The 27,239-nt window shown below is 39.6% G+C and overlaps 2 protein-coding genes across 2 annotated transcripts in view; both read right to left on the bottom strand.

Annotated features, from left to right (window-relative positions):
• Window positions 1-27,239, bottom strand: part of LOC144666224 (uncharacterized) — a 249,082-nt gene that overhangs the window by 125,482 nt on the left and 96,361 nt on the right. The window contains exons 17-20 of the mRNA XM_078527620.1: window positions 13,317-13,439; window positions 6,395-6,517; window positions 5,732-5,938; window positions 4,881-5,257 (exon numbers count right to left, since the gene is read on the bottom strand). Of these exons, the coding sequence (XP_078383746.1) occupies window positions 4,947-5,257; window positions 5,732-5,938; window positions 6,395-6,517; window positions 13,317-13,439 (764 nt within the window). The 3' untranslated portion in view covers window positions 4,881-4,946. The remainder of the gene's footprint in view (window positions 1-4,880; window positions 5,258-5,731; window positions 5,939-6,394; window positions 6,518-13,316; window positions 13,440-27,239) is intronic.
• Window positions 1-27,239, bottom strand: part of LOC144666228 (uncharacterized) — a 168,437-nt gene that overhangs the window by 125,376 nt on the left and 15,822 nt on the right. The window contains exons 9-15 of the mRNA XM_078527623.1: window positions 26,731-27,107; window positions 18,930-19,097; window positions 18,081-18,191; window positions 17,455-17,571; window positions 16,261-16,351; window positions 15,477-15,851; window positions 13,724-13,846 (exon numbers count right to left, since the gene is read on the bottom strand). Coding sequence (XP_078383749.1) covers window positions 13,724-13,846; window positions 15,477-15,851; window positions 16,261-16,351; window positions 17,455-17,571; window positions 18,081-18,191; window positions 18,930-19,097; window positions 26,731-27,107 — 1,362 coding nt within the window. The remainder of the gene's footprint in view (window positions 1-13,723; window positions 13,847-15,476; window positions 15,852-16,260; window positions 16,352-17,454; window positions 17,572-18,080; window positions 18,192-18,929; window positions 19,098-26,730; window positions 27,108-27,239) is intronic.

Below are 27,239 nucleotides of genomic sequence, written 5' to 3'. Positions count from 1 at the left end.
CCATCTCATCCAGGTTGCTTAATCCTACCAAGATATGCTTTGGCCTGATGGGCAAGTAGGCTTGCATGCAGACTTTGCCTTTTTGCATCAAGGGAGCACATTTATGGGAATTAACCCCTTATGAAAGGAGAAAACTGTCTCCAATAGGGTGTCTGTTTATTTAGGGTGGTACACGGAGCTGGCTTGTTTACAGTCACGTTAAGTTGACACAAGATTAGTCCCAAAATTGAACTCTCAATTACATACACATACTGCAGATGCACAATGTACTGCAAGTGATATTCTCTAGAAAGAGCCACAGTCATATTGCATATGATACCATATTTTCTTGAGTAGACGCCAGACCCCGACTCAACGCGGGCTTCATTTAAATGCCGGTTCAAAACTGGAAACGTTTGATCAAGGTCCCAGTGTTTGTTTGAGGTCCAGGTGTTCCCGTTTATGAACTTAAAACTTTATATCCTTAACATTATTTTACTTGTTTCCATGTTGTGCATATATTGTTTTAGTTATTTTTATCATCAAAAAATCACGGGGCCAAGAGCAAAACAAATGGGTGAAATGAATAAGAAAAACTACTCCTACCCAGTTTTGCTGCTACTTGTGGACCAGTTTCATAACATTATCAGTAAATAGAGTGAAGGGCTCTATACAGCGTTCAAATGGTTTTCTTATTAAGAAACAGGAATACTGAATGCTGGCTGAAGCTGGATGTCTGAAGTGTTATTACCCATTAAAACACTTAGTTTTAAAAAGGTTTATTACCTGTATTGTAGTCAAGAAAGGTAAAACTGTATAAAACTCAAGGAACTAAATCCATTGATCACCTGCACCATCTTGTTGACTTTAATTTTTCTGTATAAATTTTACATTATTTCATGTTTATAAAGCTTTCTTCGGAATAAACAGCTGAGATAGATTTTATGCCCATGGCGTGTATGATAGATTACAAGAATGAAAACAACACTTAAGATCATTTCAATCCTTCGCAAACGGCAATAGCAACCTACATGTATTTGCAGCTCTATTAATTCAAACATTGCAGACATTTTATCCTAACTATTCAATTACGTTGTTCTCATCATACCATGTATTCAAACGTACGTAGTCCATGAATCGCGGTTCCTCTTCGTTCTTCGAGGCTTCTTCGATCGGTGCTTCGATTGGACAAGAAGACGGCAGCTTCGTTGTAGGCGTACAGCGCCAAAACCTCATCGAATGAAATAAATATTGAAGTATTTGCATACAAACATTGCCCTTTAGACCGACGGAAAACGGCTTTAAATTCTCATTATAAGAAACGATACCGCTACATTGCAATGTCTCTTCGTTGCGGCGACCGGGCTCTCTTCGGTTTCGCCACCGGGCAAACTAAACGAAGAATTTGTCGAAGAAATATCTTTTATAACCCTGTTAATTCTCAGTATATTCTCTCTCGGAACACTCGAAGCTCGAAGCGACGATGCGCATATGACGTCACGAACCAACTCATGCGTAAATCCGCTTTTCAGTACAGTCGCTGGCTCACTTAAGACGTCCGAGTAATGGCGGACGGGTTTTCCACGATTTTCGGAAAGCTATTTCAAGGCTTATATCGCTCCCAACATTCTAAATTCTAGCGCGCTAGTTAAATTTAGACTTATTGAACAAATTGACTTTAGAAAAAGACGAAAAGAAAAACAAAAATTTTGGTCATACATGTAGTAGCACTTTAACGCCGTCCCTGGTAAGTTTATGCCGCTTATGGATTGGAAATTTGATAATTCATCTTCACTGAGTGTCCCAGCTTGAACTGTTCTTTCAACGTACTATTTCTTTAACAATTTCTTACAAAAGTTTGCCCACTTTCAAGTCGAAAGTTTGAGGCGGCGAAGACCGGATGTGACCTCAATTTTTGCGTTTGACCGCTGTGAAGTAGCGAACATAGTGTGTAGAATGGTAAAATCCGAGACTCGCTGAGACGCCAAGACCCTTGATTAAAATCCGAGACCGAGACGCCACGATTTAAAAATCCGAGTGCAAGACTTTTACAGCGCTGTGTAGCTCTCTGTCTGTTCTATGTCTCGTACTAAAAATTATTTCTAGATAAAATTATTTGTCCGAGCGTATATATTTCACGGTAGCGATCGCGATGTCGAGCAGTTTCTCGTGATTTTTACTGATTTTCTGTTGTTTTGTGACAATTCATTCAGATTAAACTGTTGTTGCGAGATTCGGAAACTCAAATTACAAAATTCAAGATTCTGAGAGCTTTACTTTTTGTGAGCTCGAGATTCCGAGACGCTAGTTGGCGAGGCCGAGATTTCGAGACTCGCCTAAAATTTGCCGAGACTCATTATATTTCCCTCGACATGCGAATATTTTAATGACAAAAACCATATTTCACCACATCGGGCAAGGAAGGCATTGAATGTCCAATTATGCCATAAAGACCGCGCGACTTCTCGAAGTTATCAGTCGAAAACAAGGTTTCTTTGAATCTAGCATAACTGGAAACACATACATTCAATTATTATTTATTGGGTGCGTATCGAAAAGTGCCCAAAAATTAACCCGGAAAATTGAAAATCAAAACTGTAAAAGAATTCGCCGACATCTGGGCGGCTGTAAGCAACGCGTGTAATGTGGGAAGTATTCCTTCATAACTAATGTTATGAATGAATAAACACTAAATGATGGACAGAGAAATCATTTACTTAAAAACCGTTTTCGAAAACCCATAAGTTTGTCGTTCAAAGCAATTTTTGTAACACTTAATGCATGCTAGTGGATGGGAACTCTTCACGCAAATAAAAACAGCTAAACATAAGTTTCAGAATAAAAGCGCAGTGTAGGGAAACAAGTTTGAATTCTCGTCTTAAACTGCTTAAAAACTGGCTACGCGGTTAAATATTTTTTTTAAAACTAGATGTTATTTTAGCTGGGTATGCGGCACTGACTACGCGATACGGTCCGTCGCTTAAAAAAAAAACGAGGAATAGCTGTACGTAGGTATACCGACGATATACATACAGCTCCACAGAATGTCGGCTCAATGTGGCAGCCGGGCAGTCGAATCGGCATCAAACCTTTTTTCGCTCTTTGATATATGATAGCACTCTCATTTCCGGTAATATTATGCTCCATACAAGTTATTTGTAACGCTTATTAGCCACGCGCAGCAGCAGTTCATGTTCTTAGTACCCTTCCTTTTTTTCATTTTATCTCCCTGACATCGAGTCACGCAATGTTTAAAAGCTAATATATAGATTTAGGCAAGCCTTAAAGCGGAGCTACCCATTTATTTAATTTTCACCGGAGTTAACAATGTTTCCATTCTGAAACGTTCCTATGCGGTCAAAGCTTTAATGATACTTCATGCAAAATAGTCTTAGACGACTCAAAGACAAATTTGACTTTAATTGTTAAATCGTTTTCACTAATTTCACCCTTGAGTTCGCAATTGCTGATTTTTATTGTCACGCCACTGTCACGGCGGAAAAAAGGGAATCTAAGAATATTACAGGTTGTAACAAATTGCTAGATGGTTAACTTGTCCAAGTCTCAGGTCTGTGCGGTATCCCGTACTCCAGTTATACGTCAAAATTATTTAAAAAAATTTTGAGAGCACAGTATGGAAGCGGCATGTTGGTGGAGAAAAAGGCATATCAGTTTTAAGCATACGTGACAGCCTTCTGTATGTCGTGTGGCGTGAAACTCCGGAATTCAAATGATTTAGCTATTCTAAAGACGGCGGATGCTATCGAACTGAACAACCTTTAACAAGATATATATTAAGGACGTCTTAAACTTTAACTTTAACTTTACTATTTCTATAGCGCAAAATCCATGCATATATGATCTAATGCGCTTTACATAAAAAAAGGTTATCGCAGTATCACAACATGACACGAAGCTGCATAAAGGGCCTTCTGGATTTGGTGCTACTGCTTGATGTCTTGTCGGCAAGATGCTCTCCGTTCCCGTAAGTCCCGTTACCACCCTTATCCTAGACTTGCATCAAGTCGCTAAACCGCACGTCGAAGGACTTTGAGAAAGTCTACCGTTATCCCTTTATATCCGAGTTTCGGGTACTGCGGGTTCCTGGTACCTGCGTAGATCCGTAGTGATATGGGCATCTCCGGCATAAACGATGCCACAAATTATGATTGTTAAATACAACAGGATGGGGCAAATGACGTCATCGGCATTATTTCATTATTTTTCATTTGATACAATTCTGAAAATATTCAATGATATTCACTGTGCTCTAAGATCAAGTATGCGGTCAGGATAGTTTTGCTAATACACACGCTGAAGTAAACTTGCAACATTTAGCCGGTGTTTATTCTTGCTAGGCAGCTCAATATTTTAAGCATTTACTCGGCATATGCTGTGTTTTTTCACTTACATTTATTCAACGACAGCGTGGTAGAATGGTAAAGACTCGACAAATCGCCTAAACGTTAATTTGTGTTGTTTTTTCGTTTATCTCAATAAAATCGTGAATTTTTTTTGTTTCTATTAAACTGGGCATATATACTTTTGATTCTTGCAATACTCGGAATTATGCTTTTGTATAGATATGGTAACCAAATCACTAGTACCGTGGGTGGGGGGGGGGGGGGGGATTGAAAACACGGCAGCCTTGTTTGAAGGGGGTACAGTTCATAGTCTTTATGACCTGAACCCTTGAAGTTATGTTTATTTCTTCAAATACATTTGTTTTGCTGCCTAGCAGCAAACTAATTTGCTTACATTTCAACCATAACTGACAGCTAAAAGAAACAATAAACGCAAGTGTACTAATAATCGCAAGATATGTTCCCGACACAGAAATAACTTGTGTGATCCACTAAATGAAATTTGAAGTTAACTCAAAAGTACATCAAATGAAAGACTTTACATTAAATTAATGTAAACTTCGATTGGTGAAACAATGCTGATAGAATTGATCTTATGGAGATTTACCCAAGATAGAATACCTCCACCTCATCAGGTGTGAAGTGGGAAGTCCCAGCCAGGATTGTGAGTCTGTCTCGTACTCCACTTGGAAGAGAGTAGGCGTGGCCAAAGTTTGTGTATGATTTAGTGTTGCTGTTTGCGTTGTCAGCGATGTAGATGTCATGCCCATTTCCAAATGTTGGACCATAAACTGAGAGCCTGGCAATTGCATTTGACGGGTTTGTCACCATGCTCTTGAATGGCGCCAGACCTTCTTTGTTGCGAAGCGAAAATATGAACGCATTGGAAGTGGAAGTATGGCCACCACTGCTTTCTGAAAACAGGAGAAAAGAATTACTTAGCACGTATTTCATAAACAAAATTTATCTCATGATATTTCTACCAAAATTTGCTACAAAAAACTTAATAGAGACTTCTTTTTTGCGTTGCTGACCAAACCTGTGCCACAGTTAATTTCTTAAGACATTTCATTCATTCGAAATAAACTGACTTAAAGAGAATAGACACGCTTAATTGTTAAGACTGTACCTTTTTGTAGTTTTCTGTTGTATACTATTTTCTGTTGAATACTGAGTATTAATTCTGTTTTGATTAACGATAAAAGAGTTGTTCTTAGCGCGGGAACTAAACTTCTGCATACCTAAACGTTAAAAAAATGCGATGTATTTCATTTTGTTTTGTTTTTTACATGCCCGGATGTTTGATTTTTTTTTTCAAGAAGAAACTTTGCCTCTGCTGGTACACGGCAAGTATGAAATGAGATACAGACATGGAATATTCAATTTACCCCAAGGTATATCAGTGTATCCTCCAAACACGTACTGTCCCTTAATGATGATGGTAACCGTGTTACGTTTTCCATCACACCTGCTGTGGAAGGTACTTGCAGCCCAGCCATGAGTGGAGGCACGGTAGCACAGCACCCACCGAGGGCTGCTTCCAACAGCGGGCTTCAGAAATTGACGAAGGATGCTTTGATATATCTTCCAGTAATCTGAAATATAAAGAAGACAAAAAATACCACTTATCGACACTTACAAGCAACATTGCATGTTTTCGTTTGAAATTGCTTGGCCTGTTAAATTAACCATCGTTTCACAATAAACGATATGATATCTAACGAATGTTACGATTATATTACGCTTTTTAATTTTTGGGGAAGGGGAAGCGGACGGCGGGGAGGGGGGAAGAAGTACCAAGGAAAAGGTGTATGGTATCGAGAATGGTTTGCGTGAAAATAGATTTTCGGAAATTCTTTGCATGACAACTCAGTTCTCTGCATATGGCAAAAAGGCTGCATCTCTAGTTCGAATTATACCTCGGTTTTCTTTTATGCTCAACTGTCCCGTGTACGCATTTCAGTAATTTATGTTAGACTAGATTTAAATCAGGTGGAGCGTATTTTGATATAACTGAATACGTATGCTCAAAATATTTTTAATATACTTACAAGTGCATTTTTTGCCATCTCCTTCGAATCCTGGCTTACAGGTACAGTTGTAAGAACCCACTGTATTATTGCAGGCTGCATTTACATCGCAGCCGTGGGAGCCGATTGTACATTCGTTTATATCTAAAACAACAAAAACAAAACATGTTTGTCTAAAAACAGCCTCCTACTTACTCAAGCGAAATGGTAAGCAGCAAAATGGTCATGGAGAAACCTGGTTCAAGGTGAGAGTTCCAGGCGGCCATCTTCGCTGCTTGCATGTCTTTCCTTAAAGATCGTCGAGCTACTTGTTCGGAGTCTACGATACGACGCGACGAACCAAGTTCGAAACAAACTATTTGTTGTCATAAAAAATGTTGTGGTTATTCATGTTGTGGTTTGCTAACCTCTACATGGAGAGCTTTGAGGAGCAGGCAATAGCTTCATCATCCTACAAACCTAAGATATGGAAACGCTACGTAGACGATACCTTTACCATCTTGGATCGCGAGAACGTCGATAGCTTCTTACAACATCTTAAGGTCGCGGGGGATACCTACAGCATGAATAAATTCATGAAGGGAAATTTTGCTTGACCTGCATCTTTTAAAACGATTAGTTCTCAGCTGTTATGGGTGCGATTAAGCTCAAATTTTACACAGACACAAAGAAATGATGAAAGAATGTGAATGTCGTCTTTTATTTGATAGATTGCATTTAACGGCGATGTTATAGCCTCGTGAGTGCCAAATTGGGAAAAACATGATTTTGTGGCAGAGTTTGTGGAACGAGTAGGAGACAGCACACTGTGATCTTGTCAAAAACTAATCAGTCAATACCTCTAGAGTGTCATAACAGAAGCGGATTTTTTTAATTTAAAGTTTGCCAGCAAGTTACGGCGATTTAAGTGCGCAAATTTGAATTTAATGTCTTCTACCTCTTTCTAAAAGCGCTCTTTTAAAATTCCGCTTCTGTTATGACACACTTCAGTATTCATAGTTTACCTATCTGCAGTGGCAAGTCATGAAGTTCTGTATTCGTGCTGTATTCTCTGCCATAAAATTGTCGGAAAAGTCCAAACTTTGAGATTTCCGAAGGTGTCCCGACCTAAACACGATCGTTTTGCCAAGGAGAGATGTAATTAAGGTAATTATATTCCACGCTTTTATGGTGAGAACAATGCGTTTTTAAATAGTACACGATTGTTTATGCCGAATATTTTTGTGATTACTCTGAGTTGCAGAAATATTCAAATTTAGATGAAAATGAGCTCAAACAATTCCTGCAAACTATATGAACATATATCGCTAAGTGCTGTTTTAAATTGGTGAAAATATCAAAGAAACAGGGATTTTTTACAAATCACGCGCACGCGCCCATATTTTTGTCCAGTCATAAATATCTCATAAAGTTGTCGATGTCAGTCGTTGTACTTCGTGCATACGCTTTAAATAAATGCATAATGATGAGTCTAAGGTGTCCCCCGCGACCTTAACAACCAACAGCCTTCCATTCGCTTCACCATGGAAACAGAGAGTGACAGCAAACTTGCCTTTCTTGACACCGCAGTTTCGAGAGAACCAGACGGCCGCCTCACCACCAGCGTATACAGGAAGCCTACACACACTGATAAATACTTAGCGTATGATTCACATCACCCTCAATCAGTAAAACGCGATATTGTAAAGTGTCTTTACGAACGCGCTAAACGCCTCGTAACAAAACCATCTGTAATCTCCAAGGAGAAAAAACATCTGTCATCTGTTCTTGTATCTAATGGTTATTCTTTTTCTTTCTTGCAGAAGATCACCAAGACTAGAAAACCGAACACCAGTGCTGAACCCGTGGCTGAGTTTAAATCTACTGCCGTTCTACCTTATGTCAAAGGTCTTTCCGAGCAACTTCGCCGCTGCCTACAACAACAAGGCGTACGCGCTGTTTTCAAGTCGGAAACTACACTGCGATCACAACTAGTACGGCCGAAAGACGCTGTTGATTCGACTAAGCAAGATGGCGTTGTTTACAGGATTCCCTGTGAATGTGGCAAAGTTTACATCGGCGAGACTGGAAGACCTATGCAAGATAGGATCAAAGAACACGACCGGGACATCCGACTCGCACGCACCCAGACTTTCGCCGTCGCAGAGCATACCAACAACACCGGACACTACCCGCTTTGCAATGAGGTAAAGTTTATTGATCGTGACTCGCACTGCTACACACGCCGGGTCAAAGAGGCGATTCACATAAGACTTCACCCTAATAATATCAACAGGGACAGTGGAATTGAAATTCCTGAAGCATGGATGCCCACGATCAAAAAAACACAACAACAGGAGAACTGTACGACTGCGGACCGCCGAGGGAGCAACAGTACACCAGCATGCAGAACACTGAGGATCGAAATGCACCAATCAGAGCTGTTGAAAACCAACCAATCACAGCGCAGCCGTGTGCTTTATAAGCTAACGCACAACCAGTCGACCTTATCGCCTGATGAAGACTAGCAGTATGCAGTCGAAACTTTGCGATCTCCATCACACGTGACTACGTCGTGAGACAAACGAAATAATACTTTATTATTAAACTATTTGTTGTTTTAGTTTTGTTTTAGCTACATACATATCTGTGTTGAGTTTATAATAAATATATGTTTTTTTAAAAGAATTGGTGCTCTGTGGTACGTATTGACGTTCATAATCAATTTTGGGAACCTTTAAACTGTCAATTTTCTAGCCACAATCGCCACTTTTAAGTCGGATATATTTTTTGTTGGGCTCGTTTCTTTTTATCTAGTTTTATGACCTGGTTCTCCTTTAAAGTGCCGTGAAAATGTGGTTTAAGAACGCCTTCGCGTTAATATCAACTATACTTGGAAATAGGCCAAAATGAAATTCCTTCAAACCCGGCCTGAATAAAGCCCTAGGGGCACTAGTTAAAAAAATATCAGTTTAAGATCAATCGGTTAATTTTTGATTTTTTAACAATTTTTTTCTTCCCAAAGCCCGAAACCGGACAAAATCGAACACAAAAGTAGGGTCAATTCGAAGGCTTCTCCAATCGAAAATAAAATTTTTCTTTGAAAACGAATTTCATATCGTATTTGTACCTCCATTCTACTATCTTTAGAAATAATTAGATCGCAATTTGATAAGAAGGCAAATATTTTACAAAATTTTGAAAGTCGCTACCTCAAGACAGCTAAAAATAGGCCAAAATTTACCATATTTTCAACTGCTTTAAAAGCCTCCTGGTACATCGTTTTGCCCAAAACGGCTTAATCAGCCTGAAAGAGCATGTTTTTAACTACAAATCTGTGAAATAAAATTTTTGGGTAATTAAAATCGCGAGCGCTGAGGCGGCGAAGTAAATGCAGCTATCTTCCTAAAAACCCGACCTTTGACCTTGCCGCAACGAAACCGCTAATAACGAGTTGTGACAATCTTTTCCTTATTTTGCGTAGGTTTCTTGTTTTATCGGTTGAAAACATGTATTACGTGATGAATGCAATCTTACTTGATGCATGAAACGCCCAAAAGTCACATATAGACTTCTGTTTGGACAAAATAAAGCACTTCGTTTATAAATACGCATGCCGAAATTTAGACTTGAACGAATTCAATATTGAATTTGGTTTATGCGTTAAACTAGTTAAACCACGGCAATACCCACCTGAATATTCATATTCACAACGGTGCCATATCCCTGGAATAACGTTGAAAGGGAGCTCAATCAAAACTTTGCAATGTTTGCGACTGATACTAATCGAATTAATGTTAAAATTGTCACGCGCTGATTGTTCATCAGAGGAAAACGAATGTATTGTTTCCACGGGCAACCCCAAAATAGTCATTTCCGTTACATGAGCGATAAAGTTTTTTTTTTCATTATAGGCTGTCTTAAGGATAAACAATATAAAACCTCACTTACAAATTATTTTCTTATTAAGGGACCGTTTTTTTTTATCTAAAGTAAATTAATTTGAAATTGGTTTACGCTGGAATTTACACAGAATTATTGACAGGTGTCACCAGTTTTCAGATAAATGTTCATTTCAGTATCGAAACTTGCGAGAAAAAGAAATCTTCTTTTAGTTTTCTTATTGAACTGTGATTGCATTTGTTGACATAAGAGAAAAAAAAGGCGAAAAGTTTAAAGTAAGTAAGTAAGTACGTTTACTCGAAAAAATTATTGTGTGCGCTCGTTGGCTTGCTGTGGATACGCAAAACATGTTGGCGGCGATTGTGGTTCGAGTACAGAACGACAAGCGAACGATCATGATGAGTGTGTACGACTAGCTGAATGCTGTAAAGATATCAAAGGCCACCTAAAAACTTGCTGTGTTTCTGATTCGTCATTAAATTCAGAGGCAACACTTTTGCTGGCTAGGGCGGGTAAGTGAAACTCAAGTTAATGCAGTTTTTGCATTGTTTACATAATCAATTTTATTTTATTTTGTCTCTGGACATTTTGTTTTCATCTTTCCCTGTTAAAGGTATATTTGATGAAGACGAGTCGAATTTAGATCTAACAATTTGCCCAAGACACCGCGACGCATTTGGGCTAAGGTGGCGAAAAAACAGAAAAACCTGCTCAATTCCGACTTCATGGGCAGCGCATAGAGAACCTAATGTAAAGGGGGAGCGAGGGATAACACTTGGGCAGTCCCGTCGCCTTTACAAAGTCAGCACAAACATAATCCCTGTTGATTCAAGTAAGTTTTTAAAACTTCTTGTGAGAAATGTTTCGACCTTCACTTTACCCTCACCCGTTGTTTGATAGCCTATTCCAGGCGTTCGGTTAGTTGGGAAACGGCAAGCGAAAAAATGGGGAGGGGTCTAAGGCGAGGGGGCGCTCGCTCTCCTCCCCGCCCCCCTCCCCTTATTTTTTTTTTCGCTCGCCGTTTTTCGCGCTTCCCAACTAACCGAACGCCTGGAACAGGCTAGTTGTTTGATTGAACGCAAATATCCTTTGGTCTCGTCACGTCTTCCTTCCCACATTGGGGAGAAAAGATTGCGCGTAACGAACTTAAGGATTCAACGAAGGGGCTTTCATTTATTAGTGCTTTGAAGCCAATCTGAAAAATTACTCATAGTACCTTACAAATAACACCCACCTACCAATCCCTTTGATTGGTGAGAAAAATGTCACGTCCCCCATTTTATTTATTGTTTTGATGTAGTATTTTCCCAATAGTGTGTTGTCATGCCCCCCCCCCCCCTCCCCGGGTTAAGCTTCCCAAATAACATAAACCCACATACACACACACACACTTTCGCTACTCTCCTCTGTGTACCATTAAAGGAAAGCGTTTTGTTTTTAAATGCTTGAAAAGGTTCTCCGATGTGGGTGGGGCGGGGCGCGGTGGATGGAGTGTAATTTTTGTATCGACTCGATTATGGAAAGTCTATTTTACACTGTATGAAACGTGTGAAATGGGTAGAATTGTAAATTAGAATTTTAGGTGGCCTTTGATATCTTTACAGCATTCAGCTAGTCGTACACACTCATCATGATCGTTCGCTTGTCGTTCTGTACTCGAACCACAGCAAGCCAACGAGCGCACACAATAATTTTTCGAGTAAACGTACTTACTTACTTACTTTAAACTTTTCGCCTTTTTTTTCTCTTATATCAACAAATGCAATCACAGTTCAATAAGAAAACTAAAAGAAGATTTCTTTTTCTCGCAAGTTTCGATACTGAAATGAACATTTATCGGAAAACTGGTGACACCTGTAAATAATTCTGTGTAAATTCCAGCGTAAGCCAATTTCAAATTAATTTACTTTAGATAAAAAAAACGGTCCTTTAATAAGAAAGTAATTTGTAAGTGAGGTTTCATATTGTTTATCCTTAAGACAGCCTATAATGAAAAAAAACTTTATCGCTCATGTAACGGAAATGACTATTTTGGGGTTGCCCGTGGAAACAATACATTCGTTTTCCTCTGATGAACAATCAGCGCGTGACAATTTTAACATTAATTCGATTAGTATCAGTCGCAAACATTGCAAAGTTTTGATTGAGCTCCCTTTCAACGTTATTCCAGGGATATGGCACCGCTGTGAATATGAATATTCAGGTGGGTATTGCCGTGATTTAACTAGTTTAACGCATAAACCAAATTCAATATTGAATATTGAGTTTAAATTTCGGCATGCGTATTTATAAACGAAGTGCTTTATTTTGTCCAAACAGAAGTCTATATGTGACTTTTGGGCGTTTCATGCATCAAGTAAGATTGCATTCATCACGTAATACATGTTTTCAACCGATAAAACAAGAAACCTACGCAAAATAAGGAAAAGATTGTCACAACTCGTTATTAGCGGTTTCGTTGCGGCAAGGTCAAAGGTCGGGTTTTTAGGAAGATAGCTGCATTTACTTCGCCGCCTCAGCGCTCGCGATTTTAATTACCCAAAAATTTTATTTCACAGATTTGTAGTTAAAAACATGCTCTTTCAGGCGGATTAAGCCGTTTTGGGCAAAACGATGTACCAGGAGGCTTTTAAAGCAGTTGAAAATATGGTAAATTTTGGCCTATTTTTAGCTGTCTTGAGGTAGCGACTTTCAAAATTTTGTAAAATATTTGCCTTCTTATCAAATTGCGATCTAATTATTTCTAAAGATAGTAGAATGGAGGTACAAATACGATATGAAATTCGTTTTCAAAGAAAAATTTTATTTTCGATTGGAGAAGCCTTCGAATTGACCCTACTTTTGTGTTCGATTTTGTCCGGTTTCGGGCTTTGGGAAGAAAAAAATTGTTAAAAAATCAAAAATTAACCGATTGATCTTAAACTGATATTTTTTTAACTAGTGCCCCTAGGGCTTTATTCAGGCCGGGTTTGAAGGAATTTCATTTTGGCCTATTTCCAAGTATAGTTGATATTAACGCGAAGGCGTTCTTAAAAACTCAACTTATGTTTAATTTACTAACCATTGCATTTTTTGCCATCTCCTTTAAATCCCGGTTTACAAGTACAGTTGTAAGAACCAACTGTGTTATTGCAAATCGCATTAACATCGCAGCCATGGGAGGTGGTAGTACATTCGTCTATATCTAAAACAAATAATCAAAAGCGAATAATCAATGAGGCGCGCAGCCGAGTTGACTATCGCTCATATAAAGCAAGGGCGAATAGTCTTATTGTTTCAGTAGAATCTTAAGAGGAGTATATTCCAAAACCTACACGGGCTACACGTCAGTTTTTATAAACAGCACGAGCGCGATCTTGTTCCATCAGCGAATAGAAAACAATGGAAGAAACAAGCCGATTCGCTGATTTTCAAACGAATACGGATAATGTTCTATTAATAAAAGATATTGTGATATTTTATAGTTACCAAAACATTTTCGTCCATTTCCATAGAATCCGGCTTTACAGGTACAATTATATGACCCCACAGTATCTACGCAGATGGCGTTCACATCACAGCTGTGAGTGTTAGTCACACACTCATCTATGACTAAAAAGTAGAACACAAGTCAGTCACACAGTATTTATACATTCTGCTTCTGTCATATCAATTATTAGGCATAAATTAAGAAAGAACATATGTCTCTTCATAAGACTGAATGTCGTTCTTGAAATAGGAAGCAGTGAAGACTCAACAGAGCGGCCTGGAGAGGTACCGCGGGAAAGGAGCCGACAACAGTCCATTTGTCTTAGAGTAGGGACTTTGAGATACCTGGACGGCTGACCTCGAGGACGGCTTACCGGAAGTAATTTCTCGCGTGTAGCCTTTCTTGCGCATGCCCTCTCCACGCACATCGCCGTCCAGCTCCGTCCAGCTGTTGTCTAGGACGTGAGAAGTAGAGTTTGCCGCCCACCAGTGAACGCGAGTGCTTTTTTGTAGGATTTTATTTAAAAAAATCTCATTATTTTTTTTAATTCTGTTACTTTTTCAGGTGGTTCTTAATGGTATTCTTTGTTTGGTTGCATAAGCGCTGATGGCAAAGCCCGGCGAGCTAGGTGAAATTATGAACTTTCTTGCTTGTGTTTCTACAAAAATTTTCAAATTTAAACCCTGTGAAGGAAAATAGTGCTTTCTGGTCCCGGACTTTGGGCTAGAAGCACCAAATGTTTTTCTTCGCATTTTTTTGGGCTTAGAAATTGTTGCTCCACTAACAAAGCCTTCCTCCGTTCACACACGCCGGCTCTCAACGTTGTAAGTTCCCGTCAAGAACGTCGACATCGGCCGAGTCCTCCTAGCGAAATTCTTCCGTCCTCGCACCGTCCTCGAGGTCAGCCGTCCAGGTATCTTTAAGTCCCAAGTAGGGCCTCGAAGTCAGCACAGGATGAGGTCCACCACGCAAGCACCGAAGATAAAACATCATGAGTCACATAGTACAAAATTCAAAATACCAGTGATAAGATATCTTATTATATGTCACAGAAAGTACGCGCGCTGTGACTCTGTGGGCCGTAGTCTACAGTACAGCCTGCGAAATGGGAGAGTTCTCCTGATGCCATAGGTTTTTCCTTATAGAAATATCTTACGTAGAAAATTTTGAAACCCGCACTCGGACGAAGATTTTGAGAACAAAAGCCAGAGAGGACTGCTGAATAAAGTTTCTTCTTAGTTTAAGGAGGCTCGATGTAGTTTTTTTAGCCCTAAGGTGATCGTTTTGAAAATGAAAATTATCTAGGAAGCCATTGTTCGATTTTTGCCAAAATACACCATAATGATCAAATATGACCAAAGTTTAAGTTTTACTGGTCGCTAAGTCACAAAGGTTTCCATAGCAACGATTGTTGTTTTCTTTTGTTTTTAAACAAGCTTCATTTTCTCGAAATCTAGATTGTCAATCGCGCGTCAATCGTACTGTAAAACACGGACCCTACTGACCTTGAACTCGGTTAATTAGAGGTATCTAAAAAGTAACTGTCCAGTGCCCAAAATATAGTTCCTATTTTTTGAGCATTCCTTGAAAAGTTAGCCGGTATATTTTGAGAAACACGTGTTTCGCAAAATTGAGCCGATGAGGCATGTAAAAAAAAACTTCCTTGTCATCTTTTTCAGATTACTTCTATGGCTCCTTTAAAGAGCTATTAAGGGGTGTTAGGCATTTTATTAAGAGGTAAAGTTGTTTTACCTTTAAAACATGTAAAGTTATAACAGCGGTTGCACGACACATCATCCCAAGCGTACCCTTGTTTGGCTCCAAGAGTGTGCACACAGTCTTCGTTATTGAAATTGTTGGGTTGCTGTGGTGCCCAAAATCTGAAGTCGTTCACTTCTTTGTTTGTCCACTCGAAAGACCCTTCGAGGCTGCGGTCATTCAGCCCTATCCATGACTTCTCTCCGTTGTGACGGTGCTGGATATAGACATTTTCTTCTTGGTTATGAATGGTCACTAGGTGAGAGCTCATTGATGAACAAACTGATGCAGATGTCAACCATGAAGCGCAAACATTGCTAGTGATGTAACAATAACCATCGAAATACCCCCATCCAGGCTGACATATCTCTGTATTTGTGTAGGGAAAAGGTAATTTGTCAAAATAACCCAATAAAAACAACGCACGGATAAAGGATATAACAACCAAATTACTTTAAAAAACGTTCTGTCCTCTCACTTGTTTACTTTTTTGCACTTTGAGATACACAAAATATAAAGTTTCGGAATAGATTTGTAGAAAAAAAAACAGGTCTGTTAGAGATAAGTGAGATATCCAATTTTCACTCAAGCTGGTTGCAAACCAGTGGAGATTAAAACAATCGACGGCCATATTTCATAGTAATAATGGCAGAAACTTTCGAACGTTGCTCTCTCGCTGAGTCTTGTATTAAACTAATACAAGATGCTTACACTTTAAATATCCTAAGACAGCTTTTGTTAACAACATGTCTGTGTTAATGTGTACCAAGACTCCTACCTGATGTTACTGTATAGGTAATGGAGAGGGGATCGTATTTTGATTCGTACAATTCTTTGAAACAAACGCGGAAGCCTGTCTTGTTGATATACTGTGAAATAAAAAAAAAAAGTTAGAAGGAGTGAGTCTTAGGCCTCGTCCACACTTACCAGGATAAATTTCAAAACAAAAGGGGTTTTCGCCCCGAAAAGGGATAAAATGTTTTCCGTTTATATTATTGTTTTCGTATCGTTTTTCAAAATTTTTATAGTCCACAGTAATTCACTTCAATTTGAAAACGAAACTAGGCGTCGGCCCTAGAAAAGCATACGTGCATTATTACTGGAGCCCGTGTTAAATTCAAATGGGGGGAATTTGTTTTTGTCGATGCCGAGGATAACGTCGATCAAAAATCTTTTAATTTCGATTTTACTCAAAGATTTTTGATCATCCACAGATTTAAAAGCTATCAGGGGTAAATATTGAAATAAATGTTTATTGTTATTGCAGTATTTAGTTCTGTTTAATGTTTTTACTATTGTTATCAACTGGAACAAAGACAAAAACAATTTTGGAGTAAAACCCGGTTCCGAAAATGCCGTTTTAGTGTGAACAGTTGAACTTTTCGGAGGAAAAAAGATGCGTCTTTAAATTTATCTGAATTAGTGTGGATGGGACCTAGAGATGGAAGTGGTTACCGTAATGATTCGATTTAGCGCCCTCCTTCCAATAAGCGCCCCCCTTCGAATGTGTTTTTGTAAATAAGCGCCCCTATTCCAATAAGCGCCCCCATTCTTTTTAGCGCCCCCATTCTTATAAGCACCCCTATTCTAATAAGTGCCCCTATTGTGGAGAACTGCCCCATACTGAAGTCATTGACGTCAACTAGATAAACTCCTGACCGTTCACGTACACCGTACAGTTCATGTATATATTAACTGCTGAAATTTACAATTAGTTTAAAAGTAACTAAACTTATAACAATTTCTAACTGTTACGGTTTCTGTTATTGTTAGATACATTTGGTTGTTTCTCAAATAATTAAATAAGCGCCCTGTCTCGAATAAGCGCCCTCCCTTAAGGTGCAAAAAGTAAATAAGCGCCCCGGGCGCTTAATCGAATCATTACGGTAAGTGATTTGTATTTGACTGCATTGTTTGAGATTATTTGTTTACATTATTTTGATAAGCCACAATTTTCAGTAAGTTATCGTACCTCTACCCAAGCAGTTATTCCATTATGAACTGGACTCAGATTTCCTCCTTTTGATGAATGATTGGCAGAAATAAACACGTTTGGGGTTGTGTTGTAGGCGTTGGCGAAGTTAACGTCCTGTAAAGCGAAAAACGAGGAAGCCAATAACATTCCATTACCTTCACAAGTGCTTGCAACGTATTTTTTCTTGATAAGTTCAAAACCATCACCTCAATTCCTAATACTTGAAGCGATCAACAGAAACACTCTTTTTTCCTACGCTACAGATTTGTGGAAACAAGTATTTGATTGAATTATAGCACTGAAAGATTTGTGACCCATGTGTATGTTGTAATTTTATCTTCTGTTTACTTTTTTTTAGACCAGTTTGATTTTTATTTCCCTTTGTTTCAGTTCATGAAAAATAAAAATCAAACTGGTTTGAAAATTTCTAGACCAAATTTAAATTTAAACCACAACGCGTGCAACTGTTATGTGAGCTGCATTCTCAAAGTCGAAAACCTAGTTCAGTTGAAAACGTAAATGAGTAATATTTATCTTTAAGTCATTCTCGCTCATAACATACTCAATACAAGTCAACGGATAAAAACAACCATATTTAAGATATTCAGGTGACAACTACTAACCTGGCAGAAGGCGTTATTATGATCGCCAGGAGGAGGTTTACTGTTCACTAAGTAAAGCGAGTTATGTTCAAAAAAGGGAGGCTTGTGAAGATACGTGAACGCCAACCAATTCTAACAACACAAAATAAAAGTTACGCGCAGGTTCAACCAAAGAGTTTGGTAGATTTAAACCCTTATTATGCTAAGCCCGTATTTTTCGGGTTTTGGAGGAATGGCCATTCAACCACTTGTGACGTATCCAATATTCACGTCAGCAGAATTTTGTGACGTGCACTTAATATAGGTTGGATAGATCTTACCACAGGACTGTGCATCTTGAATATTTACTGCATTCCGACAGAGCTAAACCATAAATATACCCGTACTTGATCATGGTCTCCTTTCCAGGCTTTTCCATTGATAAAGATCAAAGCTTTCCCGGCCAGTAGAAGGGATGCACAGAGTTAAAGGTAGAGAGAATAAGAAAGTAGAGAAAAACGAAAGAAAAGTTGCAAGGAAATAAATTCGGAACGGTTCGCAAAAAAAGTCCAAATTTTGGCTTATGCGCGTGCGCCAAAGTAAAATTATTATACATTTCTACATGGAAATTTTATCAAAATCTTGCTGTAGTGTCAGAAAGTGCATTTCTAGCAAAGTTTAGAGAAATTTAGGACTGTAGCGCCAAAAAATCCGTTAACGGTTAAAAAAACGTATTTTTCGGAGTAACTTCAGCAGATTAAGGGTTAAATGGAAAGAGATACATACCAAATGAAAAAAGTAGTGTTTAATAAAGAGAAGCTATTCATAAAATACTGTGTGGTCGGGTGACAAAACACATTGTTAGGCTATCAAAAATGCTAGAATACTTACAACAGAAATGTCTTCGTGGGATCCTGCGTAATTCTGTAATTCTCTCAAACACACTTTGCAGGAAGATGGCGTGACATCTTCAATCCACACACTGGCAGCGTCACGCTTTAATCCGAAATGATGGTGTTTAGCAGTCACAAACACTGAAGGTTTGACCAAAAATTTCCCCTGGAAAATAACAACCACGGTATATTCATAACATGTTGTTTAACAGTTAACAAGTACTATTATTTTTTTTAAGACTCTTCAAGTGGTTTTGCCTTGAGATGTAAGATAATATTTTCCTATTTTAGGCCTCAGTATTGGGTTCGGGAAAAGGAGGTTGTTTCTTCACTGATTAGAGGCATGTATCTGTTAACATCACTATAACTATATTCGTTCATCGTCAAAGTTAAACATGAGTATCAATGGGAAAACTTCGATACAGCGATAATGTTGTGTATGCACATTTATAAAATAATTAAGACAGTACGCGCGCTCTCATTGGTCGATAGATGAGTTTAGATGAGAGTATGTAAACACAGTTGTGACGTCACGCGTCTTGTGTTTCCCGGCACAATTTAAAAACATGATAAAACTGCCAAAACGACTTGTAAAGTAATTTAAAGTACAAATATTAAAGAAATGGAAAACAACCAAAAATTTGATATGTATTTCAGCTTTCTTTTTCCATATGAGCCCGAGGAAATAAAGCAAAAGAAAGAACCGCAGCGCTTTGCCTTCTTCGATGATCGTGAGCTAGACGAGCTCGTGGAGGGAGCTCAAGCGAACGACCAAATATGTAACAAAATACGCAGTAAACATTTTTCAAGTAAATGTTTGCATTTTAGTGCTTCAATAAAATTACCTTTAAGGCATTATTTATTAGAAAAAATATAGGTCAACGCAAACGAAACTATATGCTACAAACTGTATATCTTGAAGCTTAGATTCAAACTTTGCACGGCCGATCGATTGCCGTCTTTTTGCTGGCAAATCGGCTTAAAATGTATTTTCTCCGAGACTTTCTCAGCGTAAAAACTATACTGTTGACTTGGCAATAATAGTGGTGAACTTTTTTCATTCAAAATGGGCTTGGGGAAGAGGAAAGAATGGAGATATTTGTCAGAAAACCAAGGCAGAATTTGATGAAATTTGAGGTTTATTCTGCGCTTGAATCACATTACAAAGACGTTTAGATCGCTATCTGAACAATTTACTGTACAATAAATGCATACCATTGCTACCAACCTCGCTAGATCCGCTGCTTGTGCTATGATTCCTAATTATCCTGCAAAACTTCACAAGGCACGATGTGACTTTTTAACCGTGTTATCGGGCTGCCAAATTATTCAAGCAAGTTCACTTCACTTTTAAGAGCGATCAAGCACAGTGACATTTATTTCCAGCTCCAATAATCTCCGGATCTTGAAGTTCTTTCCTTATAGAGTCTTATTTTTTAGCATTTCTCTTAGTTTTTGCCAAACTTTCCGCATTCTTCTGCAAGATTTACATGGAATTGCTTTCGTCGACACGGCGCTACTTGCAACAAATTATACATGAACTCTTATAACACGAATTTTGATTGGTTCATGTGTTGTCAAATGCGCGTTTTGAGAAAATCTATTTTAATCAAGAAGCAAATAAATCAAATCCCCTTCATTTGTCGAATAACTTTTGAAAAAATATTTTATAAAAGCAATATAGGCCTTTTTCCGTGTTTACATAGCCTCATCTAAACACTCGGGTGATTGGAAGAATTCTCGAGACTGCGTCTCGGGTTTGCATAACTGTCTCGAATTCTCCCAACCCCCCTCGTGTTTAGATGAGGCTATTCAAACACGGAAAAAGTCCTCTATTGCTTAAAAAACTGACATAACCGATCTGCCGGCACTTGGGGCACTGTCTGCTTTTGTACTAGACTTGTTTCAAGTCGCTCGTTAGATTCGGATACGGAAAGGGAGGGCGCGCGCAGGCATGAGAAAGAAAATGGCGGAGGATCGTAAGTGTCGCGCGCGCGTTCACAGAAATTAATCCCGCGCGATTACAAAGGTGATTTTACTCAAGTGGTCTTTCTCGCTTGATTTCAAAGCGATTTTATTAAAGTAACTATAGATGCAAAGAAAAAACGAGCGACTTGGGGCAAGTCTACTTTTGTACTTGCATAGCCGCAAAATTGGACGTTTTGATTGATAGCTTGGTCTGTGCAACGTGTTTGCGCTCGTTGCTTATTAAACATCATATGTGCGTGTGAAGTGTGTGGTATTGTATGACCGAGTGGAATTGTGGGAAATATAGGGAGCACATGGTTTTGAGTTCAATCTGGTTTCTGCGTGTTTACTTTACTAACTATGGTTTAATCCGAATGTTCACTGCTCGTGAAACACTACAATTGGCGACGAGGATAAACTGGTAGAGGACGCGTCTGTTTGAATGAAAGTTATGGCGACAAAGGACGAACCTCGCGGAATACAGCCATTTGATTGTCGAGGAGATAGCACGAGTGTGGGGCCAAGATGGCGGCGATGGAGAAAGGCATTTCAATTTTATGTCGATGGTCGTGGGATCACAGTAGCCGCTCGAAAAAAGGCGTTACTCTTACACTGTGCAGGAATGGAAGTTCAAGATATCTTCGAAACCTTAACGGATCCAGACGCACCGGAAGGGGAAGATGACAATGTTTACTTGGCTGCAATTCGAACACTCGATGCATATTTTACGCCACAAGTGAATGTGCCGTACGAGCGACACTTCGAAGAATGTGCAAATACGTGATCAAATTATCGATAAATGCAAGTCCACAGAGCTTCGGCGAAAACTTCTGGCAAAAGGACAAGATTTGACATTAACAGAAACGCAGAAAATTGCTCGATCTCTGGAGGTGTCGCAGACCCAAGCGGAACAGATCGAAGGCGATGCAAGTGCAACTGTAAGTGCCATAAAAAAAGACAACAAACCCAAAAGGAGTGACAGAAGTGATCAAACGAAGAGTCTGAAATGTTACCTATGTGGACGAAGTGGTCATTAACAGATGACCAGGAACATGAAGAGAGGCTTGAGAAGCTGTTATAAAGATTTCAACAGAGAGGTTTGACCTTGAATCGTGAGAAGTGCAAGTTCAAGATGGCCCAGTTAGAATTCATGGGATACTTATTGTCTACACGTGGTATTGGACCAACGGAATCCAAAGTTGAAGCAGTACTCAATGCGAGAGAGCCCGTGACTGTGGCAGAAGTAAGAAGTTTTATGTGACTTGTGAATTTCAGCGCGAAATTCATACCGAATCTGGCCACAGTTGCAGAACCACTTCGACAGCTGACACGAAAAGGCGTTGCATTCAAATGGGACAAAGACCAGCAAAAAGCATTTAAAACACTGAAGGAAAGACTGGCAAGTGCTGAAACATTAGCTTACTATGACAAGGATGCCAGAACAAGAGTCATTGCTGATGCAAGTCCGGTAGGACTGGGCGCTGTTCTTGCTCAAGAACAAAATGACCAATGGAGACCAGTTTACTATGCCAGCAGAAGTCTAACTGCAGTTGAAAGAAGGTATTCCCAAACAGAACGAGAAGCTTTGGCCTTGGTTTGGGCTTGTGAAAGGTTTCATGTTTATCTGTACGGAAAACATTTTGAATTGGAAACTGATCACAAACCGCTTGAAGTGATTTACTCAAGTAAATCTCAACCATCTGCAAGAATTGAACGGTGGGTTTTGCGACTCCAGCCATATGAGTTTACAGTGACATATCGTCCAGGCCCACAGAACATTGCTGATGCTTTGTCTCGTCTATCCAGAGTAGTCTCAAATGGAGAACAAAATGTGGCAGAAGAATAGATTCGTTACGTTGCAGAGAATGCAGCCCCCAGAGCCATACCTATCCAGGAAATTGAAGAAGCGTCTGCTGAAGATGATGAGATTACGTTGTTGAGAAAGTGTGTTCAGACCAATGATTGGAGTGTTGCTGAACCAGCCTTTAAAGCTGTGAGAAATGAGTTAACTGTCCTAGGAAAGTTAGTGTTGAGAGGGACAAGATTAGTCATTCCAAGAAAGCTTCGCAAGCAAGTGTTAGATCTCGCACACGAAGGCCATCAAGGGATCGTTAAGAATAAGCAACGACTCCGCACAAAGGTATGGTGGCCTGGCATAGACCGTGAAGCAGAACAGAAGTGTAGATAATGTCATGGTTGCCAGCTCGTTTGGAAACCGTTGCCCCCAGAACCAATGAAGAGAACGGAACTACCTACACAACCATGGCAAGACCTTGCGGCAGATCTGCTCGGACCCCTTCCTACGGGTGAATATCTGCTGGTGGTGGTTGCTGGTGGTGTCGCAGACCCAGGCGGAACAGATCGAAGGCGATGCAAGTGCAACTGTAAGTGCCATAAAAAAAGACAACAAACCCAAAAGGAGTGACAGAAGTGATCAAACGAAGAGTCTGAAATGTTACCTATGTGGACGAAGTGATCATTAACAGATGACCAGGAACATGAAGAGAGGCTTGAGAAGCTGTTATAAAGATTTCAACAGAGAGGTTTGACCTTGAATCGTGAGAAGTGCAAGTTCAAGATGGCCCAGTTAGAATTCATGGGATACTTATTGTCTACACGTGGTATTGGACCAACGGAATCCAAAGTTGAAGCAGTACTCAATGCGAGAGAGCCCGTGACTGTGGCAGAAGTAAGAAGTTTTATGTGACTTGTGAATTTCAGCGCGAAATTCATACCGAATCTGGCCACAGTTGCAGAACCACTTCGACAGCTGACACGAAAAGGCGTTGCATTCAAATGGGACAAAGACCAGCAAAAAGCATTTAAAACACTGAAGGAAAGACTGGCAAGTGCTGAAACATTAGCTTACTATGACAAGGATGCCAGAACAAGAGTCATTGCTGATGCAAGTCCGGTAGGACTGGGCGCTGTTCTTGCTCAAGAACAAAATGACCAATGGAGACCAGTTTACTATGCCAGCAGAAGTCTAACTGCAGTTGAAAGAAGGTATTCCCAAACAGAACGAAAAGCTTTGGCCTTGGTTTGGGCTTGTGAAAGGTTTCATGTTTATCTGTACGGAAAACATTTTGAATTGGAAACTGATCACAAACCGCTTGAAGTGATTTACTCAAGTAAATCTCAACCATCTGCAAGAATTGAACGGTGGGTTTTGCGACTCCAGCCATATGAGTTTACAGTGAAATATCGTCCAGGCCCACAGAACATTGCTGATGCTTTGTCTCGTCTATCCAGAGTAGTCTCAAATGGAGAACAAAATGTGGCAGAAGAATAGATTCGTTACGTTGCAGAGAATGCAGCCCCCAGAGCCATACCTATCCAGGAAATTGAAGAAGCGTCTGCTGAAGATGATGAGATTACGTTGTTGAGAAAGTGTGTTCAGACCAATGATTGGAGTGTTGCTGAACCAGCCTTTAAAGCTGTGAGAAATGAGTTAACTGTCCTAGGAAAGTTAGTGTTGAGAGGGACAAGATTAGTCATTCCAAGAAAGCTTCGCAAGCAAGTGTTAGATCTCGCACACGAAGGCCATCAAGGGATCGTTAAGAATAAGCAACGACTCCGCACAAAGGTATGGTGGCCTGGCATAGACCGTGAAGCAGAACAGAAGTGTAGATAATGTCATGGTTGCCAGCTCGTTGGGAAACCGTTGCCCCCAGAACCAATGAAGAGAACGGAACTACCTACACAACCATGGCAAGACCTTGCGGCAGATCTGCTCGGACCCCTTCCTACGGGTGAATATCTGCTGGTGGTGGTTGACTATTTTAGTCGATATTTTGAAAAAGCCATTACTAAATCAGTGACTTCCGGCAAACTTATTAACTGTCTGGAAGCAATGTTTGCTACTCACGGACTACCGTTGTCGATTAAAACTGACAATGGTGCACAATTTGTGTCAGAGGAATTTGAAGCTTACCTCAAGGACAACAACATTGAACACAGAACGTCCACCCCCTTGTGGCCACAAGCCAATGGTGAGGTGGAGAGACAAAATAGAAGTCTGTTGAGAGCTATGCGAGTTGCATACAGCGAAGGGCGTGACTGGCGAAAGGAAATGCAGAAATTCTTACTTGGTTACAGAAGCACACCGCACACAACTACTGGAGTGAGTCCAGCAAAATTGTTATTTGGGAGAGAGATTCGTTCAAAGCTCCCAGGTGTGGAAGAGTTACGCTCAGATGGTTGTGACAGTGAAGTTCTGGACAGAGATCGTGGAAGAAAACAGAAAGGAAAAGATTATGCTGACAACTTGAGAGGTGCTTGTGACTCTAATCTGAAAGAAGGAGACAAAGTGCTTCTACAGAAACCCAAGGCTAATAAACGGTCACCATCATTCGAAACCACACCTTTTGAAGTTGTGAAGAAGCAAGGAAGTCATGTGGAGATTAAGTCTTCTGATGGTGTCCACTACAAGAGAAATGTTACTCACCTGCAGAAGTATGAGGAGGATAACTCACATGATACGACAGCTAGCAATCCAAAAGAGACAGTAACAAGAGTCCCAGAAGCTATTCAGGAAAAAGAACAGAGAGTTCAAACTCATCGTTATTCGTTGAGACCCAGATGCAATCGTCAACCTGATAAGCTAAAGGACTTTGAACTTGGTTAAGACTTGTTTAATGATAACTGTTTATGCAATGGCCATTTTTGTAAGGTCATTTCTCAGTTGAAATTTGTATTGTTTTAAGACTCGACTACATTGGAACGTTTGTCTGATTTAGTGATCATTTTGTATTTTCGGAAAAAAGGAGAGATTGTGGTATTGTATGACCGAGTGGAATTGTGGGAAATATAGGGAGCACATGTTTTTGAGTTCAATCTGGTTTCTGCGTGTTTACTTTACTAACTATGGTTTAATCCGAATGTTCACTGCTCGTGAAACACTACAAAGTGTTCCGACGTTAATCTCTATCTAGATAGTATTTTTATCTCTTTTTCCTCGTCGGACAAAAGTTACATGCTTTTCTCCTCATCTTATCTCTTTTTTGTATTTTCGGCTTTGCTTTACTTTGCCACTGGTTATGATTTAAACATTTCGTCTTTTTTTTTTTTGGACTGCTCGCTTACCATATTTCTGATAGTGTCTTGCCGTCAGCTCCTAGCTTGATGTTTAGAGGTTTTACACTGAATATTATTCTTTTGAGAAGTGTTTTTTCGAGTTAACTTTTAAGACTCCATTAGCCGGTGGTCTGATAAACCGTGTAATTGTATCTCTTTTTTCCTCGTTGGACAAAATCCAAATGCTTTTATCCTCATCGCATCTCTTCTTTTGTATTTAAGCCTTTGCTGACTTTGCTTTGCTTTGCCACTGGTTAAGATGTTTCTTCCATTTTCCACTGCTTATCTATCTCTTTTGGTATAGTGTCTCGCTGTCAGCTTCTAGCTTGATGTTTTGAAGCTTAACTGAATATGTGTTTTAAAGTCTTGGAAAGTGTTTTCAACTTCACCTTTTGTCAGTGGCTTGTTTAACCGTGCCCTCCACACTTCGATTTCAGTTGTCATACTTTGCAATGCAAAGACTTACACATAATCAATCAGGTGCAATCATAGTCAACCAGAATTTAGCCAAGCTGGTTTGTTTCCGCTTGCATTTTGCAGATGGAAAGTGGCGTTTGTAGATTGAAGGCTCATTGGTTAATTACGAAAAAATTAAAACTCAGATCCGAATTTTGTAGCACTGAAAAGCTATGCTGACTGGCAAGCTACGCATGACTGTTTGAAGACAGTTTGATCTGGAGACTGCTTTTGCAATCAAGCACAGACGCAGACTCAGTTTATAGCTATATATAACAAAATACAAAAGTAATGCTTACTGATGGAAAATTCACAGTTTCACAAGTCGTTCCAGTCCACCATTGTGATATCCGTACATCGCCAGCAACACCGCCCACTGGAGCCCCTTGGTACGCCATCCAATCAACTGTCACGTTAGCATGTGACTTTCGCTCATTATAGCCTGCAGCCATAACACACGCAGTGAACTGATCATAATTCACATTTTCAACCCAAGACACAGCGGCATCATGGACATATGACTTGTCACTGGTATCGATGTGATTGACAGTGATCTGCATTTCAATGGGTTTATCTGGATAGAACACGTAAGGCTTGAAACGAATTGCTTGGCAATGAGAATACCCCAGTGATGGAATATGTGGCATGTGACGGCGACCTCGCTGGAATGGAAATCCTAAAAAAGAAACACAGTTTTTTAGCCTTGACTAAAAATAGTTCAAACGGCTATAATATAAGTCGTGTTTGAACAACTCCTACTCTTTCCTGTACTAATGTAACATAACTGAAAAAAGCATTCCTTCCACAG

Source organism: Oculina patagonica, chromosome 9 (assembly GCF_052425735.1).
Source record: "Oculina patagonica isolate OP01 chromosome 9, crgOcupat, whole genome shotgun sequence".
NCBI lineage: Eukaryota > Metazoa > Cnidaria > Anthozoa > Scleractinia > Oculinidae > Oculina > Oculina patagonica.
This window is presented reverse-complemented; position numbering and strand designations above follow the sequence as displayed.